Here is a 22,588-nt window from a genome sequence, read left to right as displayed (position 1 = left end):
AAGTCTATTCTCCATGTCCATGATTCTCTTTTCTATAGAAAGGTTCATTTGTGCCTTATATTAGATTCCACATATAAGTGATGTCATATGGTATTTGTCATTCTCCTTCTGACTTATTTCACTCAGTATGAGAGTCTCTAGTTCCATCCATGTTGCTCCAAATGGCATTATTTTGTTCTTTTTTATGGCTGAGTAGTTTTCCACTGTGTATGTGTGTGTGTATGTGTGTATATATATATCACATCTTCCTAATCCAGCAATACTCTTTTTTTAAGATGCTCCAAGCATATGGTTTTCAAACATGATCCCTGTTTTTGCTGACATGCTTCGCACTGATAAACCAAAATCACTTATCCATTCTTATGGAAGGAAAAGAGTTTCCAAATACATGTATTTAAATCAAAACAGGTGACCTTTTTTCACCATTAAATTGACAAGCTGTCACTAACATTAAAAAATTAGTAAACCCTTGCAGTGGATTTTTGTAGACATCTTGACCAGCTCCAACAATTCTATAGTCAAATACCTATTGCAAATCCTTCATTCCATATTGTTCATGGTTGTCCTATTTCCTTAGCCAAAGCATAATTAATACAAAACATTATTTCAATGTCACAGTATCAATTGGTATAGAAACCAAAGGGAAGCTGATTCAAACGGTAGTGTTTAGGGTCAACGCATGAATCATAAGCCTGTGAGATCCTTCCTTGGACCATCATCCAGTGCGTTGGGAGGTTTAAACTTTACAAATAACTTCAGAATGTGTCCATTGGTTTGGGAATACCTGTTTGGAATTAACATCCTAGGCCAGAGTAAATGTACCTTCAGTTTATCTAAGCCTGACAGCTGGGCAGAGAAGTACCAAGAATCTCATAAGGTATTATGGATGCCTTCCTTAGCTAACTTGGTTATACTGATTAGAAGGATAGAGGTTGAGCCTATGCTCATCATTTTATTTGTCAGCCTGGCTAGGCTATCGTACTCAGTTATTTAATCAACCGATGATCGAGATGCTACTGTGAAGATACGTTGCAGGTATGGTTAGCATCTAAAATCAACTGACTTTAAGCATATTAACCTCTGTAATAAAGACGGCCTCATCTAGTCAGTTTGAAGGTCTTAAGGGCAAAAATTAATGAAAGAGAGGTTGGGTCCCATTGAAGAAGGGCCCCACTCAAGTGTCAAAAATTCATACAGTTACTCTTTCTCCTAACCCTCCTCAGAGGGACCTGTGGTGACCAGGGTGACTATGTACTGGGTAAAAGGAAATAATCAGACCTTTCACGGATTTCTGGACACTGACTCTGAGTTGACACTAATTCCAGGAGACCTCGAACTTTACTGAAGTCCACAAGTCAAGAGTAGAAGCTCATGAAGGGTAGGTGATCCAAGGAGTTTTAGCTTGGGTTCATTTTACACTGGGTAGAATAGGCCCCCAAACCCATCCTGTGGTCATTTACCCAGTTTCAGAATGCATAATTGGAATAGACTCACTCAGAAAATGGCAGAATATCCACATTTGTTCCCAACAAGTGGGATGAAACTATTATGGTTAAAAAAAAAAAAGGCCAAGTGGAAGACTTCTGTCAAAATAATACACAAATACCATTTTCCTGGAGTGACTGCAGAGATTAGTGCCATCGTCAGTGACTTGAAGGACTCAGAAGTAGTGATTTCCCACATCTTCCTTCAACGCACCGATTTGGCTTATACAGAAAACAGGTGGATCTTGGAGAATGATCATGGATTATCACAAACTTAACCAGGTGGTGACCTCAATTGTATCTGCTGTATTAGATGTGATTTTATTGCTTGAGCAAATTAACATACCCTCTGATAAGTAGCTATTAATCTTGCAAGTGCTTTTCCTTGATACTCGTTATTAGAGACCACCAGAAGCAGTAATGCTTTCAATAAGCAAGGCCACCGATATAACTTCTCTGTCCTACTTCAGGGGCATATCTACTCTCTAGCCCTATGTTGCAATTTAGTCTCCAGGGACCTTGGTCACCTTTCCCTTCCATGGACATTACACTGTTCAGTCACATTGATGACATTGTGCTGACTAGACCTAGTGAACACAATGTAGCAACTACTCTGAATTTATTGGTAAGAAAGTTATTGACATTCAGAAGATGGGAAATAAGTCCAACAAAGATTCGGGGAACTTCTACACTAGTGAAATTTCTAGAGGTTTAGTGATGTATGGCATATAGAGATATTCTTTCTAAGGTTAAAGATAATTTTGTGGCATCTGGCCTCTCTCTCCACCAAAAAAGAGTCATAATGCCTAGTGGGCCTCTTCGGATTTGGGGTGGCATCATATTCTTCATCTAGGTGTGCCACTCCTTCCCATTTATGTGACTGGAAGCTCTTTGTTTTGAGTGGGATACAGAACAAAGAAGGTTCTGCATCGAGTATGGGCTGCCATGCAAGCTGTTCTGCCACTTGGGCTACAGGTTGCAACAAATTCAGTGGTGCCTAAAGTGGTAGTTTTAGAGATGCTGTTTGAGACTTTGATAGGCCCATATAGGTGAGTCACAAAGCAGTCCCTTAGATTGTTGGGGGGACATTTCTGTCATCCTCCGCACACAACTTCTCTCTTTTGCAGAAACAGTTTTTGGTTTGCCCCTGGATCTTAGCAGAGACTGAACACATGACCATGAGTCACAAATTAGCATGTGACCTGAGCTTCCAATTAGAAACTGGGTGTTATCTGATACACTACCGTTCCAACACCGATTTTGATACTGGTTTTTTCCTCACACCACAAAGCAATTCTCCAACATGAGGTATGTGTCCTACGATTCATCTCCATTCTGACACTATCCACCTGGAGATAGCATCACATCACACAGGGTAAGGTCTCAGTCCTACAACACTGCCCCCTACTTCAGAGACCAATCACAAGTCCAGGTTGTTACTTGTTCTCCTTTAGACTGGAAGTTTCCAGGACCCAGCCTCTAATCTGACAAATTTGCAAGAGCAGCTCATAGAACTCAGAGCAAAATTTTACTTACTAGGTCACCAGTTCATTATAAAAGGATATAACTCAGGAACAGCCAGATGGAAGCAATGCACAGGGCAAGGTATGCGGGAAGGAGCACACCACTCTCCCCAAATCTCCGTGTGTTCACCAACCCTGACTCTCAGAGTCTAGTTCTTTTCAGGTTTAATTCAAACTCCAGCTCCTCTCCCCCGCCCCACCAAATGGCTCAAAATTTTAACCCTCTAATCACTTGCCAAATAAGAACACTTTCTTAGGTTACCTGGCTTTCTAAAAAACCTCCTTATTAACATAACAAAAGACGCCTTTATTGTTCTCATCTCTTAGGAAATTCCCAGGGTTTTAGGCACTCTAATCCAGGAATAGAGACAAAGACCAAACATATATTTATTCTAAATCAAAACATCACACCCACCAAGCCATAAAGTTGAGCCTGTGCAGCACCACATGCAGCGGAAGGGGTATATGAGATCAGGCTTGGGCAGGCCCTGAGGATACAAATAAGTTCCATAAAAAATTGGTTCTAATGCCCATGGTCCCCAGTCTTGCTATACTGTCTTATCTTTCCCAGTCTGTGCCTATGGACCCATGGTGAGTTCCCTACAACTAGCCCTCAGAGAAGGAGAAAAGTTGAGTCAGGTTTATAGATGGTTCTGTGTGACAGACAGGCACCATCCAAAAGTGGACACTTCTCGCACTATAGCTCCTTTCTGGGACATCCCTGAAGGACAGTGGCCAAGGAAAATCCTCCAAGTAGGCAGAACTGTAGCAGTGCACTTGATTGTTAATTTTGCTTGGAAAGAGAACTGGCCAGATATGTTATTATAAACAAATTCATGGCCTGTGTCCAAGGTTTGGCTGCACGGCCAGGAATTTGGAAAGAACATGATGAAAAATTGGTGACAAGGGAAGAGGGATGTGTATAGACCTCTCTAAAGAGGAAACCATGAAGATATCTGTGTCCTATGTGAATGCTCCGCAAAGGGTAACCACAGTGGTGGATATTTTAATGGTAACATAAATAGAATGACCTGATCTGTGGATACCAGTCGGTCTCTCTCCCTAGTCACCCCTCTCACGGCCCAATGTACTTGTGAAAGAAGCAGCCACATCTGCAGGGATGAAACCTATGCATCTGGCTCAGCAACATCAACTTCCACTCACCAAGACCAACCTGGCTACAATCAGAAACCAACCAATAATGTGAGTCCCGGGTCTCACACCATTCTTCAGAGTGATCAGTCAGTTACCTGAGGGTAGGTTGATAACATTTCCATCATGCAAGAAGCAGTGCTGAGGAAGGGGGAATTTCCTCCTCTATCTCTCTTGAGTTCTTGCGGCTGAACTAATAATAAAATTGACATAAATCAGATTAACAGGGGGAAAGAGAACAAATTTCTTTTCGTGTGCATGAAGGTATAGAGAAGAGAGGCCAGAACCGCAGTTTTATTTTTCACACAAAGAAACAATAAAGTTGTAAGGAATTTGCAGGACAAAGACACTTAGAATCTCCTTAGAATATGGCTATATTTTAATCTGTATAAAACCTACAGGAGATGAACCATAAAATAGGGAGATGAAGCTTGACTAGTGTGTTAGGTTCAAATTCTGCTTAAATTTTAAAGAGAAAAATTGTGATTGAATTACAGGAAATTAATTCAGAAGAATTGATGGTTCTTCTTGGGTCTATAGGTTGTCTTCTTACTGCCTAGCACTTAATAACTGAGGACTGTACTCAGTGGGTCCCAGAAAATACTGGAGTTCTAAGGCTGACCCTCCAGAGAAACCTTGGTATAAAACCAAAGACAAATGTAGTTAACACAACTGGAATTGTACCTACTTAATGTGAAAATGATAGCTTTAGTGTAAAAGTTCAGGAAAATTCTCCGGATAAAAATAGAGTGTATTAGTTTGCAAGGGCTGATAAACCGAGTAGATTAAACAACAGAAGATTATCATCTCACAATTAGCAGATGCTAGAAATCTGAAACCAAGGTATCAGCAGGGTCATACTCCCTTGAAGGCACTAAAAAATGGTCACTTCCATGCCTCTCTCTAATATCTGATGTTTTGCCAGCAATCTTGGATATTTCTTGGCATGTGGCAACAACATTCCAATCTCTGTGTTCACATCTGTGTCCACATTTCACCTTTTTATGAGGACACCAGTCATGTTGGAGTAGGGAACCACCCTACTCCAACATGACCCCATCCTAGCTAATTACACCTTGAATTACCCTAATTCCAAATAAGGTCACATGCTGAATACTAGAGACTAGTAATTCAATATGTTAATTTTGAGGAGTTGGGAAGGGAGGACACAAAACCCATATGATACAATATGCTGAGGATGAAAAGGAAACAGGCAATATGAATAGATTATATGATAACTATTCTGAGAATGTTGATTATGACAAGACATGGGGGTTGATAGAATATTGTATTGCTTTGGTTTTAAATGAGAAAGATTTTCAAAATTTTAAGGTTCATTTTTTTTTTAATTTTATTTTATTTTCCCACTGTACAGCAAGGGGGTCAGGTTATCCTTACATGTATACATTACAATTACAGTTTTTCCCCCACCATTTCTTCTGTTGCAACATGAGTATCTAGACATAGTTCTCAATGCTATTCAGCGGGATCTCCTTGTAAATCTATTCTAGGTTGTGTCTGATAAGCCCAAGCTCCCGAAGGTTCATAGGGAGAAGTTAGTACAAAGGCTGAGAGGAATAACTGAGGGACCCCAGAACCAGAGAGGTCAGTACAGGATGGATGGAGAGAAGAAGGATCAGCATCTCAAGTAAAGGAGGAGAGATTCTTCCCTAATATAACAGTGATGAAGGAATAATAGAGAAATACAGAATTGAATAGGTTTGTTCTTTTTGTTATTAAAAGTTCAGATAGTTCCCTCATGATGGATTTTTCTTCAGTTTCTTCTTATTATTAAATTCAAAGAAGGAATACAGTCATAAACTGAGAATAAGGAGTCAGTAGTTGCAAGTTTAGAGAAAGAGAAACGTTTAAGAAAACTGCCTGCCAAAAGTAAGGGAATGCAAATGGCTGGAGAGGATTACGGGATAGTAGTGGTGTGCACGAGTTGAAAGATTGTTAAACATATATGAAAGAAACATCTACTCATTTGGGTAGACTGTTATAGCATTTTAGGCTGCCAGTATACAAATGTATAATTAGATTAATTTGTATTTGTATTTTGCCAAGTTCTTGTGGCAGAAAAACAATGACACCAGGATTTCCATTTCTGAGGAAGAGAATACTTGAAATTATTAGCCATGACACCAAGTAGGGAAAAGGGTAGGAAGTGAAGTCAGGAGTGACGAATGAATTAGGAGACATAAAGGGGCCTGATGAGACTGACACAGTGCAGGAGTAGGAGTAGCTATGTAACCAAGTACAGGACTTATACCTCCAGTTTCACTTGCATATTCAATGTGGATGTCATCTGCTGCCCAACTTAAAGGCAGAGGGCACTGGTAAGGGTAAGAATCAATCACAAGGGACAAATATCCAACACATAAATTGATTAAAGACATACATGTTTATGTTTCACAGAAAAGAATCCTAGAATTGGGCAATAGAGGGGCTCCATGGAGTTGTCAGACTCCCAAGTTCATTTCAATTTCTCTACCATCTGCGTCATATTACATGGTCATATATGTGTTTTGAGTTCCATTAATCATGACACTTTATAGCCAGAAGAAAAGTAAAGAAGAAAAGAAAGACACAATTTTCCTTTAAGGACACATCCTTGTAATTCACCTTTTAATACACCACCATCCTTTGGTCACATGCACCAGGGGGGTCTAGGAAATCTAATACTTATAGGAGGTTGTCATAGGAAAAGGTAATAATGAGAAGGAATATATGACAAAAAGAGGAAGAACTGATATGAGGGACAATCATCAAGTCTGTGTCACAGAGCTTCACATTGACAATGAACCAGTAGGGACTAGGAAAAAATCTATTTATATATCTTGCTGGGGGAGAAATGCCATCTTCTATGGGGCAAAGTGATCATTTCTCCTGGAGGGTAGGCATATGAATTACAACATCAGTACATTCTCCTTCAGCTGAACAGATGGTTAGGGAGCCCGAGTCAGAGAACCAAAGTCTGAAAAGTGGTCTTAGGACACCACAGAATGTGTTCTGGGGAAAGGTGAAAATGTGAGATCCATCCGTCATGTTGTAGAAAGATACATCTCCAGCCTCATAATCCAGGAATATTCCTACCTTAAGGGGTCTTTCTCTTAGAGGAAGAGAAGTTTCCGGGGAGGTGAGGGCCCAGTAGTCCCCGTCATAGAGCCTAATGGCCCAGAAACCATTCTTTGGGGACATAGTGAATACCCCCTCTCTGGTCACATTATCTCTACAAATTCCCAAGTCCCAAGATTGCATGTCCCCAACCTCCACCTCCCAGCAGGCCCTCCCTGAGTTGATGCGCAGCTGACCCAGCACACAGGGAATGGAGTTGAATCTCTGTGTGGAGCTGGGAAGATCTTGACAAGTTTCTTGCCAGGTAACCCGCCTCCCTCTTTCAGACACGAGGAGGGCAGGATGGGCAGTGGCTTCATCCAGGGTCACATTTGCTGCAAAGACAAGTGGACTATCAAGTTTCTGGCAATGGTTGTGGTCATGGGCCAGAGGGCTCCCGTTCTGTCAGGACTCCTCTGGCCCTGGGTAGATCCAGCTCACTTTTACCCAGGAATCCTCCAGCCACCCCACAAAATGCAAGTTCCCTGCTGGATCTTGATAGGCTCACCAGCTTTGAATTCTTCTTTCCTCCAATCTATAAGGAAAAAATAAACATGAGACCCCACCATCTGAATAAATAAAGCTCCTGTCTGTCCAGAAGACCATGCGTATAAATTCCCTAGGATTATGTCAAGAATAAGAGCAACCAAGGAATATACCCTTTCATAACTTGAACTTCTTTTTACAATCTATTAAATTATGTCTGACTTGAGACCTGACCCATCTTCTGTGTCTTCTAAGTCAACGTTCCTGAAGGATAAGTATCTATCATCTATTGAGGATGTTTCCAAGAAAATAGGGAACATGGTGTATCTGACCTAATAAAATATATTTCATGTTAGTGTCCTCAGATTTTCGCCAATGAAAATCACTCTACATATGCTCAAAACACAATGTAAGGTGCAGTTGAAAAATGAAAAACTTGCTACAATGTAATGTTTTAAATACAGCATTATCTGTTAAAATATTGAGTAACCTATGTGGTTCCTGTTATGTATGCTTTGGATTTTCTTTGATCTTCAGTATATTATTTTGCACGTGGTAGGTGTTCATTGCAAATATCCTAGAGAGTAGGATTGTTTTCATCAGAGTCCATGTTACTCACCAGGATATAATGGAGCATCCCTCCAGGCTGCAAAAGAAAACATAGGAAACCCTTTAGCTTTTTTCCTTCTCCATTTACTCCTGTTATCTTTTCCATTGCTCCCTGTCATTATCCCTTTTCCTCTCTTGAATCCCTCAGACTTCCTCTTTCTATCCTGTATTACCTCCGTATTGCATTTTAAGAAACATGATAAATAAAAACGGTCAGGTTTAAGATACAGATAATAAGTTAAAATGGTCAGGTTTAAGACATAGGTAGAAATACAGAAGCAACAAAAGGTGGGAGGGACAGAGGTGGAACACAAAGCAGGGAGCATAAGATAAAGACAAGAAGAAAGGAAAGAGGACGGGGTGGGGGGCAGAACATGCTGAATCACTCCTCATTTACACTTCAGAGAGAATTCATTACAGAAATTTAGAGAAAGAAAAGCAAAGGCTTCTTTGCCCAATATAGACATTTTAATTTTTATGCCTGCATTCTCTCATACTGCTACAGGGACAGGACCCAAGAGAGATGGAAGAAGGAAGCTTTCTGAGAGACAACCATTTACTTACCTTTCTTGAATTGAGCCTTCCTCCTAGCTGAGAGAAAACACAAAACACCCACAGATATGAGAGGATTTCTTGACTTCATGAGGAAGATGCAATTAAAGCCATACATCTGCTAACAGTTATATCTGCATATTGCTCAAGTAATGCATATTTTTAAAATAATGAGAAATTTCTAAATAAAAAGTTCACTTCAATTTGAAGAGTACTATATGATATGTAGGGTCATGAGAATATAAAATATTTGTATAGAGTACTAAAAATTATTTTAAGAATTCTTCATAAGATAGCCTTAAACTATACAGTTACATTACCAAAGAAGTGGGATAGAAAAATCAATATAAAAATATCATGAAGGAAGAGAAATTTGTTGAATACATGTTTGAATGGAATAAAATAACAACAAGAGAAGAAAAATAACTAAATTTGGGAAGAGAAACTAAGCAGGCAAAATCAGGAAAACACATTTATAGGCAGTTGCTCACTTGAGGGTATGTTCCAGGAAAGTGTACTGGTCAGTCTCAGACTTACATGTGGCATCGATAATGGACAAATATATAAAAGGTCGACAAGAGGAGAAACTCATAATAGAAAAAGTGTGTAAATCAAAAGGAAAAACTTATCTCTTTAACCAAGTTTGGAGTCTGAAGTTTTTATAAAACTGTGGGCACTCTGTCTTAGAGGACATGTTGGAGAACCCAGTTGAAAGTTTTCTATCTCATAGAGAAAACATCATTCTTCTTGCCCAACTCCCTTCAGTTAACAAACCTTACAATGAAATTATGGTAATCATCTGGAGGAGAGTAACTTAAGGTAATAGCAAAGGAAGGCAAGGAAATGATGAAAAAAGTATTTCTAGGAAATATAACTCCCCCACCAAAAAAAGGTCAGAAATAGTTACCAATCTCATCCTGAAGTGCTCCTGAAAAATAAATTTAAAAAGACTCAAGTAAATGTAAGGATATCATCAAAGAAAAGGGAAAGAAGAAGAAAATTTCGAGGTGTGGAATTAATAATTCAAAATTGACAACAAAATGCATATTTAAAAAATAATTTTATAACAAATGTTATTTTGGCAGAGTGGACCGAAGTTGATTTTTAGTTTTGCAAATATTTCTGACTATGCCAGATTGAACAAGATGCCTTTCGGTGAAAGTACTATTTTCATAATTAGTGTGAAACGTATGTATCGGTCCTGAAAAGGTCTTTTTAGAACATGCTGCAGCAACTGAGAACATGGATGACTGATGTCTGGGTAATGGCTTTTGCAAGTCTGATGGTTTCTAATCCTCTTCATCTAACTAAACTGTGAGAAAAATTAATTTAGTTTTCAATAGTGCTTTCAAAATTACCTCTGATTTTATCCTCTAATGAAGAAAGTCAAAGAACTAAATAAAGAGCATGGTTCTAACCACATTCTTTCCATTCCTGTTCACTTATATTGGGAGTGAAGAATTTCTCAGCAAGCAAATCTTTCATAATCCAAGAGTAAAGAAATGGAATAAAATTTGTGTTGAGAATGACTTATGTATTGGGGGCAACTATAATTTTCACAAATGAGTTAGTGAAGGAAAATAAATGGTACACATATAAAAGCTAAAAGTTAGAAAACTGTGCACTTGTTTTGTGTCTTTTCTATAATAGGAGTCAAGGCTTTATTGATGTCCTTTATAGAAGCTTTGTTCAACTTTCAAGAGAGTAGCTCCTCTATAGAACTGACATTTTATTAAAACACAGTATTTAGGAGTCCTTATGATTTAAGGATTCCAGATTTTAGGAACTATATACACTCTTCCTTGTCCTACAGCACTGTTGGAGGAAACCTCTCTGGCAGTGTTATAGCAATTTTGTGGACTTTTTTCCATTTCTGCTGTGTTCGCTAGACTAAAGCATCTATTAATGCTGATCTCTGTCTTCCAAGTTATAACTTTCCTAAATATAGATGCTTTTAGTAATACTTGCTCACTCTAAAAAAGAAAGGCAGGAGTTCCTATCATGGCTCAGTGATACAAATCTGACCAGTATCTGTGAGGACTCAGGTTCCATCACTGACCTCGCTCAGTGGGTTAAGGGTCCGGCGTTGCCGTGACTGTGGTGTAGGTCGCAGACACGGCTGAGACCTGGCCTTGCTGTGGCTCTGGGGTAGGCTGGCAGCTACAGCTCCAATTCGACACCCAGCCTGGGAACATACATATGCCTTGGGCGCAACCCTAAAAAACAAACAGAAAGGATAATAATGTAAGCTTGAACAACTTGGGGGGGGGGGGAATTAATCATTCTAAAATTGAATAACACAAAAGGAATAGAAAAGATGTATTGTTTGGAAGTGAAGATTGCTCTAAATATTAAAAAGCCTGCATTGGAGAGAACTGACTATGTTGGACAGAACTTTAAAATACACAAAATGACACAAGCAGAAGGCTTGGTTTTGTTTAGAACAACAGGCAAACCTAAGTAACATTTTATACCTGGGGATACTTGGTTCACATGGGTAAGGACCGTGGAAGAGGGCTGCCCTGGTACACTCTTGACCAATATACTACTTAGGCTTTGAAAGGGTAAGGAGCAGAGGGCATTAACTGAGCCGTTTTGGGGCCATCTCCCATCCCTTAAGTCTTTGAAGAGCTATCACTTGTGTAGGAATGGCCCCTCTGACTTGGAATTCCTGACAGAGCCACTGTGTTTGGATGTTTTCTAGAAATACATGTGGAAGAGAAACCATCTCCCTAGCAGCGTAATGCTTTGTTTGCATCTCACCAAGTTCTTCATGAAACTGTGGCAAGTGCCTGAAAGACCCAAGAAGCCAGTCCTTATCGAGAGGGCATGGTATGCATTGCAAAGAGAAGGAATGGCACAGCAGAGGAGGTAGGCAAACAGAAATGGACAGAAGGAACGTGGGACAAGTCCAACGCAAACATTGAGGTTGAGCCTGTAGACATGACACGCAGGAGAAAGGCATGCTGACACAAGCTACATAGATGAAACGGCAGACAAGATGAAAGGCTGAACCAGTCGCTTTAAAGGGGGTCAAGAGCGATGGGATAATGGGATATCAGAAATGTTACCATTTATTTTCCGAAGATTGTCTGCAAAAAACAAAAAAGAAAAGAAAAAGAAAAAGGTAAATGCAAATATCATGGGGAAGAACTAGAGGGAGAATTCAGATTTGTTGAAAATTTCATATTTAAAGTTAACCCTCTGCAGTTTCAAGTGACAACCACAGCCACCCACACAGCCACCCGCACACACATCGACTCATAGATCGTCTGCAGTAAATGAATAGAGGGGAAATGGACTTAATTTCGATGAGCTGAAGAAAACGAGAACGACTCGTTCTGGGGTTTAGTTCGCAAAAGCAGTCTTGATCCCTTTGACCATATTTAGGGTCCTGTTGTTCTGCTTGTGCGCTTTAGCATGGCCACGGGCTGGCTGTGCATGTGGAAGTCAGTTCTCATGCTGGTGGTCGGGGGCGCTACCCTGTGTGAAGCTGCCACAAACCCTGTGCGAGGCTATGCTAAGACCCTGTTGGTGTAGGTGATCCACGGTCAGGTTTCCGGGTGCCTCTTTTCACAACGTGACTGCTACTGATTAAATGGCGACCTTACTGTATTTGAGTGTGTGTTTTACCTCATGCATAAGTGCAGCTTTTCTGAACCAAATCACATGGGTGCTGAATCCAGGAGAGAGAAAGGTTCCCTGAGAGAGGCTGTTTCTCACCCCATGTTTACTGTGCATCCTCCCATCTGAGAGAAAATATCTGAACGTGCATGTATGAGACAGGTTTTCCGAACTTTATGAAGAAGGCGTGACCAGAGCGCTACATCTCCGAATGAGTGCTTCTGGAGCATTTTCAAGTCACGTCCACTCCTGAGTTAAAGAGGCAGATCCCTAAACTCTGTTCCATTGAAAGCACCACCACCCGTTTCAGAATACTTTGTCACATACAGGCTTATGAAAATTGAAAATAATTCTTGAGTTAGGCTATTAAAGAGAGGTGTGGAATCATCTCAGAACACAACTTTAGACTTTAGTTATGTATTACCAGCGTGATTTCTTGAGGGGGAAAAAGTGCACATAAAGATGCCAAAGGGCGGTCAACTTGGTGAGGTAATAAACAAACAGGTAAAATAAAAACGAAAGAAGAGTAAAACTGTGGTTGTAAATTGAAAATAACCAGGACAAGTCAGGAAACAATATTGATATACACTGGGTCCCTTGAGAGTGTGATCGGCAGACGTGAACTGGCCTGTCTTAAGACAACTTCTGCAGGGCATCGGCAGTCGACAGAGTGTGAGCAATCAAAGGAAAAAACTCATCTCTGCAACCAGGGTTGGAAGCGGAACCATTCCATTAAAAACTGGGACAATGTCAAATACGACACAGTGGGCACTGCATCTAGATGTCGTGGTGGAGGACCCAGGTAAAAGGAAGCTTTCTGTGGAATGGAGGAAATAGCATTCTTCTCAGCCTGATTCTCTTCATGTAACAAACCTCATCATGAGAGGGTGGTAAGTGCCTGGAAGACGGTGACTTAAAGCAATATCAAAGGAAGGAAAGGAAAGAAAGAAAAACCATTTCTAAGAAATACATCCACCCCTCCAAAACAGAGAAAAAAGAAAAGAGAACGTCAGAAATAAGTTACCGTTTTCATCCCGAAGTTCTCCTGAAAAGTAAATTTACAAATAGTCATGTAAATGTTAAGGAAACCACGACAGATAGTAAAAAGAAGAGGACAATTGCCAGCCTTGGAATTTCTGACTCAAAAGACATATCTAATAAAATGAAGTCATGTTATATCTGGAGTTCCCACTGTGGTACGGTGGGTTAGGAACCTCACCTCAGTGGCTCGTGTTGCAGTGGAGGTGTGGGTTCGAGCTCTGGCTGGACACAGTGAGTTAAAGGATGTGGCGTTGCCCCAGCAGTAGCATCGGTTGCAGCTGTGGATCAGATTCAGTCACTGGACCTGGAACTTCCACATGCCGTGGGTGCCACCATAAAGAAAAAAAAAATGACAACAATTGCTATCTTGGTCATGGATCAAAGTTAAATCTCTCAGTTTGGCAAATGCTTCTGACGATGCCAGGTTAAACAAGCTGTCTTCCAGTGAAAGCATTACTTTTGTAGTTCGTGTGAAACACACATGTCACTCCCGAAAACCTCATTTTAGAAGATGCCACAGTGCCTGAGCAAGTGGATGACGTATGTCTGGGTACTGGCTTTTGCAAGTGTGATGGTGTCTAATGCTTTGCATGTAACAAAACAATGCTAAACTTAATGTAGTTGTCAAGAGGGCTTTCAAAATTACCTCTGAAGGTGTCATCTCCTGCAGAAAGGCAAAGACCTGAGCAACAAGGCTCTAATCCTATGCTTTCCATTCTTGTCAACTGACATAGTCGCAAGGATATTCTCAGCGACAGATCTTTTTTAATACTCCAAGCACAAAGAAATGGAATCAAATCGATGTTGAGACTGACTTGTGCATTTCAGGGAAATACAATTTTCAAAAATGCGTTGGTGGAGGGAAACGAATGGCACGATTGAATGAGCAAAGTGCCAGAAAGCCATGCTCTTGTTTTATCTCTTTTCTTTTATGTGACTCGAGGCTTTCTTGGGAGTTCCCGTCATGGCTCAGTGGAAGTGAATCTGACTAGTATCCAGGAGGACGCAGGTTCCATCCCGGCCCTCGGCCCTCGCTCAGGGGGTTAAGGGTCTGGCGTGGCCATGAGCTGTGGTGTGGTTCGCAGATGTGGCTGGTACCTGGCCTTGCTGCTTCTGTTTTGTTTTCAGGTGGCTACAGCTCCGATTCGAACCCTAGCCTGAGAACATCTCTATTCCATTGATTTGGCTGTAAAACCAAAAAAATGAAAAAAAAAAAATAAAAAGGAATATAAAAAAGGCTTTCTTGATGTCCCTAATAGACCTTTTTTTCAAATTTAAGGATTTAGCTCATCAATAGAAGTGACTTTATTTTTTAAGGTTAGTTCTTGGGCATCCTTTTTTTGTTTTGTGATATTAATGCTTTTATGTACTCTGCATAATTTTCCCTGTTGTACAACATTCTTGGATGAAACCTCTCTGCCAGTTTTATGTCTACTCTGTCGTCTTTCTTCCCTTTCTCCCTATATTCTCCATGCTAAAGCATCTATTAATGCTTATCTCCTTCTCCCAGTTACAACTCTCCTAAATTTTGGTGTGTTTAGTACATATTTTCTCCCCTTATTTATTTATTTTTTATATTTACTTTTTAGGTCTGTACCCACGGCATATCGAAGTTCCTAGGGTAGAGGTCAAATCAGAGATGCAGCTACTGGCCTACACCACAGCACAGCAATGTGTGATCCAAGCAGTGTCTGCCACCAACACTTCAGCTCACCTCAATGCCAGATACTTAACCCACTGAGCAGGGCCATGTTTGAACCCACATCCTCATACCAGCCATAATTGTTACTGCTGAGCCACAACGGGAACTCCTTATTTCTGCACTTAAAGAAAAAGTCAGAGTAATGTAATCTCCCATAAATTTCTATGATGAAAAACTCATCATTCCAAATTGAATAACAGAAAAGGAATAGGAAGAGGTGTTACATGGAAGTGAAGATTGATCTAAATTTAAAAGAGCCTGTGTTGGAGAAAACTGACATAACAGAACCTTAAAATACCCACCATCAGACATAGCTAAGTGATAAAATACTAGACACAGAAGGTCTCTGTCTTCTTGATTGCAATGACTATCATTAAAACTAGAAGGAAAAATAAGGAATTTCTCTAACAAACAAACACTAAAAGAATACAGCAATGCTAAACTCATTCTTAAAAACCTGAAGGGCCCCTGTAATAGGAAAGCAGTAAAAAGATACGGGATGGAGGAACTCACAATTGCAAAGCAATCACTTAAAAAAGCCAGTACACAGATCTAAAAGGCGGGGTGGGGGTTGGGGGGAGACCTATTGTAAAACCACAAGGAACAGCAAAGGGGTAAACAGGGGATTACTTGTTTTAGATCAGTAAAGACAAACACGACTAGTATCCACGAGGATGCAGGTTCAATCCCTGGCCTCACTCAGTGGATCAAGGGTCTAGTGTTGCCGTGGACTGTACGTAGGTAGCAGACAAGGCTAGGATCTGGCATTGCTGTGGCTGTGGCATAGGCTGGCAGGTATAACTCTGATTCAACCTCTACCTTGAGAACTTCCATATACCAGGGGTGCAGCCCTAAAAAAGCAAAAAAATAAAATAAATAAGTAAATAAATAAAGGATAAACATGATCTTAAAAAGGACATCAAAATCGTAAAATGTGGGGAAGGAAAATAATTAAATCTAGACTCTTTTTTATAGAATACGTTTGAGCCTATATGACTGTCAGGCTAAAGCAAGCGGATACAAGATAGAATTAACGTACATGAAAAACAGGGCGACCACATCCAAACCAAGCAATACATTCACAACAAATAAAGGAAGAGGACACGAACATAAAATAAAAGGAAATCATCAAGCCAAAAAAGCAAAAACAACAAAGAAGAAACAAAATCAACTGGAAAACAAGCTTTAAAATGTCAATAAATACATATCTATCAATAATTACCTTAAATGTCAAGGGACTGAATGCTCCAGTCAAAATCATAGAGTGGCAGATTGGATAAAAAAACAAAATCCTACAATATGCTGCCTACAAGAGGCTCATTTTAGGGCAAAGTACACATATAACTTGAATACGATGGGATGGAAAAAGATATTTCATGCCAACGGACAAGACAGGAAAGCAGGAGGTGCAATACTCATATCAGGCAAAATAGACTTTAAAACGAAGGCCATAAAGAAAGACAAAGAAGGACGCTATTTAGTGGAAAATGGATCCTTTCAAGAAGAGGATGTTACATTCGTCAATATATATGCCCCTAATATAGGAGCACCCAGAAACATACAACAAATACTAGCAGACATAAAAGGAGAAATGGATGGGGCTACACTAATCGTAGGAGACGTTATCACCCCACTCACATCAATGGACAGATCTTCGAGAAGAAAATCAATAAGGCTACAGAAATCCTAAATGACGCAATAGAGAAGTTAGACTTAATTGATATTTTTAGGACATTACTGACACAAAATCAGAATAAGCCTTCTTTTCAAGGGCACATGGAACATTCTCAAGGATTGACCACATAATGGGGCACAAAACTAACTTCAAAAAATTTAAGAGAGTAGAATTTTTTTTCTTTTTATGGCTGCATTTGTACCTAATGGAAGTTCCCAGGCTAGGGGTTGAATCAGAGCTACAGCTGCTGGCCTGCCCCACAGTCACAGCAATGCCAGATCTGAGCCGCATCTGCAACTTACACCACATCTCACAGCAATGCGAGATCCTTTAATCTACTGAGCAGGGCCAGATATCAAACCTGCCTCCTCACAGATATCACTTGGGTTTGTTTCTGCTGAGCCACAACAAGAACTCCAAGAGCATTGAAATTATTTCAAGCATCTTCTCTGACCCCAAGAGAAGTTTACTAGCTTCATTACTAGTCATGAAACTAGTAATCAACCATAGGAAAAGAAATGAGAAAAAAACTGACTACATGGAGACTAAACAACATGCTACTAAAGAAAACCAATGGATCAGGAATTCCCGTTGTGGCACAGAGAAAGCAAATCTGACTGTGAACCATGAGGTTATGGGTTCGAACCCTGGCCTTGCTCAGTGCGTTAAGGAGCCAGCATTGCCACGAGCTGTGGTGTAGTTCATAGACGTGGCTTGGATCTGGCACTGCTATGGCTGTGGGGTAGGTTGGCAGCTGTAGCTCCAATTAGACCCCTAGTCTGGGAACCTCCATATGCCAAAAAAAAAAAAAAAAAAAAAAAAAAACAACCAATGGATCAATGAGGAAATTAGATGGGAAATTTAAAAATGTCTCAAGACAAATGATAATGAAAACACAAACATTCAAAATTTATGGGATGACACAAAAGGAGTGCTTAGAGGAAAGTTCATAGTGATACAGGCCTTCCTCAAAAAAACAAAGAAAAAAATCTCAAATCAACAACCTAACCCACCACCTCAATGAATTAGAGAAGGAACAAACAAACCCTAAAATCTGCATAAAAAGGAAATCATAAAGATCAGAGGAAATCAATCAAATAGAGATTCAGAAAAAAAAATAGAAAAAAATCAATAAATCCAAGAGCTGGTTCCTTGAATATGTAAACAAAATTGACAAACCTCTGGCCAGACTCACCAAGAAGAGGAGAGAAGAAAACCAAATAAACAAAATAGGAAATGAAAAAGAAGTCTCAAAGGATACTACAGATACAAAAATCCGTAAGATAATACTATGAACAATTATATGCCAACAAATATGACAACCTAGAAGAAGTGGACAACTTTCTAAAGACTTACAGCATGCCAAAACTGAATCAAGAAGAAATAGATCAACAGAACAAACTGATCACTAAAAATGAAATCGAATATGCATTAAAAACATTCCCTACAAACAAAAGTCCAGGACCAGATGGCTTCACAGGCAAATTCTACCAAACATACAAAGAGGAACTTATACCCATCCTTCTTAAACTTCTCCAAAAGAAGAAGGAACACTCCCAAAGACATTCTATGAAGCCACCATCACCCTAATACCAAAACCAAAGATACTACCAAAAAAGAAAATTCTAGGCAAATATCTTTGATGAATATAGACACAAAAATTATCAACAAAATTTAGCCAACTGAATCCAATAACATATAAAAAAGATCATATACCACAACCAAGTGGGATTCATCCCAGGTTTACAAGGATGGTTTGACATGGCAAATCAATCAATGTCATAAACCACATTAACAAAAGAAAAGTCAAAAACCACATGATCATCTCAATAGATGTAGAAAAAGTATTTGACAAAATCCAACATCCATTCATCATAAAAACATATGGGTATACCAAAGTGGGTATACAGGGAACATACCTTAACATAATAAAAGCCCTTTATGACAAACCCACAGCCAATATAAAACTCAATGGAGAAAAGCTGAAAGCCTTCCTTCTAAAATCTGGAACAAGACAAGGATGCCCACTCTCACCACTTTTATTCAATGGAGTATTGGAAGTCCTAGTCATAGCAATCAGACAAACAAAAGAAATAAAAGGTATCCAATATGGAAGAGAAGAGGTAAAACCATCACTGTATGGAGATGACATGATACTATATATAGAAAACACTAAGGACTCCACCCAAAACTACTCGAACTGATCAATGAATTGTACCAGGATACAAAATTAATATTCAGAAATCAGTTGCATTTCTGTATACTAACAATGAGATATTAGAAATGTAATACAAAAATACAATACCTTTTAAAATCATACCCCTAAGCTGGCACAACCACTACAGAGAACAGTATGCAGGTACCTTAGAAAACTATACATACCATACAACTACCATATCACCCAGCAGTCCCACTCTTGGGCATATATCTGGACAAAACTTCCCTTGAAAAAGACACATGCACCTGCATGTTCATTGTAGCACTATTCACAATAGCGAAGATATGGAAATAACCTAACTGTCCATCGACAGATGATTGGATTAGAAAGATGTGGTGCATGCTTCTCAGCCATAGAAAAGAATGAAATAATGCCATTTGCAGCAACATGGATGGAACTAGAGACTCTCATACTGAGTGAAGTAAGTCAGAAAGAGAAAGACAAATACCATTTGGTATCACATATCTGGAATCTAATATATGGCACAAATGACCCTTTCAACAGAAAAGAAACTCATGGACTTGGAGAATAGACTTGTGGTTGCCAAGGGGGAGGGGGAAGGAAAGGATGGGGTTCTTAGGGTTAATAGATGCAGGCTATTGCCTTTGGAATGGATTAGCAATGAGATCCTGCTGTATAGCACAGGGAACTATATCTAGTCACTTTTGATGGAGCATGATGGAGTACAACGTGAGAAAAATAATGTATATATCTATGTGTGACTGGGTCACTTTGTTGTACAGTAGAAAACTGACAGAACACTCTAAACCAACTATAACAGAAAAAATAAAAATCATTTTAAAGAGAGCAGTTTGGTGAATTAATAAGCAAATGAGTAATATAAAGATAAAGAAGAGTAATCACTATGGTTGTAAATTGAAAACAACCCAAGAAAAAATCCCGTAACAATATTTACATGCACTGCGTCACTTCAGACTATGGTCAACAGGAGTGAACTAGCAAGTCTTAAGGCTACCCCTGACACCAGTAATAAACAAAGTGTGTAAATCAAAAGGAAAAACTTACCTCTCTAACCAGGTTTGGAGTCTGAACCTTTCCATTACAAATTGGGAACCAAAACAAACAAACAAAAAAATTGGGAACAATAGCATGTACAAAACAGTGGGCACTCCATCTCAGAGGACATGTTGGAGAACCCAGGTTAAAGAAAGTTTTCTATCTCATGGAGAAAACAACATTCTTCTTAACCCAATTCTCTTCATTTAACAAACCTTATAATGAAATTATGGTAACCATCTGGAAGACAGTAACAAGGCAATATCAAAAGAAGGAAAGGAAACAAAGAAATATTGATTCCTAGGAAATACATCTCCAAAAACAAAAAACAAAAAAACAAAAACAGGTCAAAAAATTACCAATTTCATCCTGAAGTTGTCCTGAAAAGTAAGTAAAAAATATTCATGTCAATGTCAGGGAAACCATCGCAGAAAGCAGAAAGAAGAGGAAATTTTTCAGCCATGGAATTCCTAATTCAAAAGCGACACCAAAATAACATATTTAATAAAACAAAATAATTTTCTAACAAATCTTATCCTGGTAGTAATGGATTGAAATTGATTTTTTAGTTTTGCAGATGTTTCTGACTATGTCATATTGAACAAGCTGTCTTTCAGTCGAAGCATTACTTTTATAATTAGTGTGAAACACATGTATCAATCCTGAAAATGTCTTTTAGAAGATGCCTCAGCCACTGAGAAAATGGATAACTCATGTCCAGGTAAAGGTTTTTGCAAGTGTAATAGATTCTAATCCTTTGCATTTAACAAAACTGTGATAAACATTAATTTAGCTGTCATTTGGGCTTTCAAAATTAGCTCTGATATTGTCATCTACTGAACACTATGATGTGATCATCTACTGCAGAAAGTCAAAGAACTAAGCAACATGGCTCCAATCACATTCTCTTTCCATTCCTATTAACTTACATGGTGGTAAAGAATTTCTCAGCAAACAAATCTTTTAAAATCAAAGAGCAAAGAAATGGAATAAAATTGATGTTGAGACTGACCCATGTATTTGGAGGAAACAAATTTAAAAAATGAGTCAGTGGAGGGAAATGAACAGGACGATTATATAAGCAAAACATTAGAAAGCTGTGCACTTGTTCTTAATCTTTTCTATAATGTGACAGAAGGCTTTCTTGATGTCCCTTACAGACCTTTTGTGCAAATTTCAAGAGATGAGTTCATCTATAGAACTGACATTGTTTTTTAAAGGACAGTAATTGGACATCCTTATGATTTAAGAATTCATGCTTTTACATACTGCACACACTTTTCCTTGTCCTATAACACTCTTGGAGGAAAACTCTCTGGCAGTGTTATAGCCACTGTGTGGTCTTTTTTACATCTCTCCCTGTGTTCACTAGACTAAAGCATCAATTAATGCTGATCTTTGTCTTCCAAGTTATAACCTTCTTAAATTTAGATGCCTTTAGTACATATTTCCTCACTTAAAAAAGGCGGGGGGGGAGAATAATGCAATCTCACATACATTCCTCTTGAGTAAAAACTCATCATTCTAAATTGAATAACACAAAAGGTATAAATGGGAAGACGTGTTGTGTGAAAGTGAAGATTGATCTAAATTTAAAGGGCCTATGTTGGAGAAAACCGACATATCTGAACCTTAAAATACCCCAAACGTGACACATCTCTTAGTGATAAAATTCTATTCACGGAAAGACCCTGTCTCCTTGATTGCAATGACTAGAAATAAGAAAGAGGCAATAACTGCATAAATTAAGTGAACCTGAATTGGAAGGATAAGATACTGACATAAAATCATGTAAAAACATGTCTCTGCCTGAGTTAAGGCAGATGATCATTAAGAGTTTCAAGGGTATGAGAAATAGATGAGAGAATAACAAGGTACACAGTGGAATTCATTATGTTACTTGCCGTTTGCCCGTGCTCTCTCCTCGGAAAAGTAAAAAAAAAAAAAAGAAGAAGAAAAGAAAAATAGAGATGAGGAATTCATTCCATATAAAAGCATAATGTCAGAAAGGAAGGAGAACAAAATTTGGAGCCATTTTCATAGTTTGCTCTGTGGTGCAGCGTGACCCATGGTTGTGAAAACTGTAACCACAAGGTTCCAAAGGACATCTTACCAATCAAAGACAGTGTGGTTTTCCATCCCCCTCCTCCCACTCCTCTGTGCAAGAGGAACTAAATTAGGAAGTGAAACTCTAAGAGAATGTAAGCCAGGAATTTGGAGGGAGGCCCAATGTCAACCATTCCTCTGTCACTGGGCCATCCTTGTTCATAATAAAATTCAAATGTACACACATGCACATGACAGGTCCTTAGAAAGTGATGAGGAAGCACATTTCACATAAAGTTTTCAGTACTGAGAGATATACTTCAACTTTCTTTAAGACATATA

The 22,588-nt window shown here is 39.1% G+C and overlaps 1 protein-coding gene and 1 long non-coding RNA gene across 6 annotated transcripts in view; both read right to left on the bottom strand.

The window, feature by feature from the left end:
- Positions 1–22,588, bottom strand: part of LOC146401481 (uncharacterized) — a 366,756-nt gene that overhangs the window by 188,260 nt on the left and 155,908 nt on the right. The gene's annotated exons all lie outside the window — the stretch shown is intronic.
- On the bottom strand, positions 5,497–22,194 carry LOC100512544 (butyrophilin subfamily 1 member A1). 3 transcript variants are annotated; one of them, XM_084966899.1, is made up of 9 exons: positions 22,105–22,194; positions 20,560–20,580; positions 13,572–13,592; positions 11,995–12,015; positions 9,831–9,851; positions 8,936–8,962; positions 8,382–8,408; positions 7,785–7,811; positions 5,497–7,611 (listed from the first exon to the last, which is right to left on the bottom strand). In XM_084966899.1, exons 1-9 carry the CDS (start codon positions 22,181–22,183, stop codon positions 7,040–7,042), a joined length of 816 nt encoding a protein of 271 aa, XP_084823025.1. In that variant the 5' UTR covers positions 22,184–22,194; the 3' UTR covers positions 5,497–7,039. The 3 variants fall into 3 exon arrangements, with proteins under 3 accessions (XP_084823025.1, XP_084823026.1, XP_084823028.1); XM_084966900.1 differs by lacking the exons at positions 8,936–8,962; positions 9,831–9,851; positions 11,995–12,015; positions 13,572–13,592; positions 20,560–20,580 and adding an exon at positions 20,210–20,236 and having other exon boundaries at positions 8,382–8,483; positions 22,079–22,123; XM_084966902.1 differs by lacking the exons at positions 8,936–8,962; positions 9,831–9,851; positions 11,995–12,015; ... (1 more) ...; positions 20,560–20,580; positions 22,105–22,194 and adding an exon at positions 13,767–14,774 and having other exon boundaries at positions 8,382–8,483.

This window comes from Sus scrofa, chromosome 7 (genome assembly GCF_054392235.1).
Source record: "Sus scrofa isolate SSC_HxYL_T2T_F1_AM1 chromosome 7, Sscrofa_HxYL_maternal_Yorkshire_Landrace_v2.0, whole genome shotgun sequence".
Classification (NCBI taxonomy): Eukaryota; Metazoa; Chordata; class Mammalia; order Artiodactyla; family Suidae; genus Sus; species Sus scrofa.
This window is presented reverse-complemented; position numbering and strand designations above follow the sequence as displayed.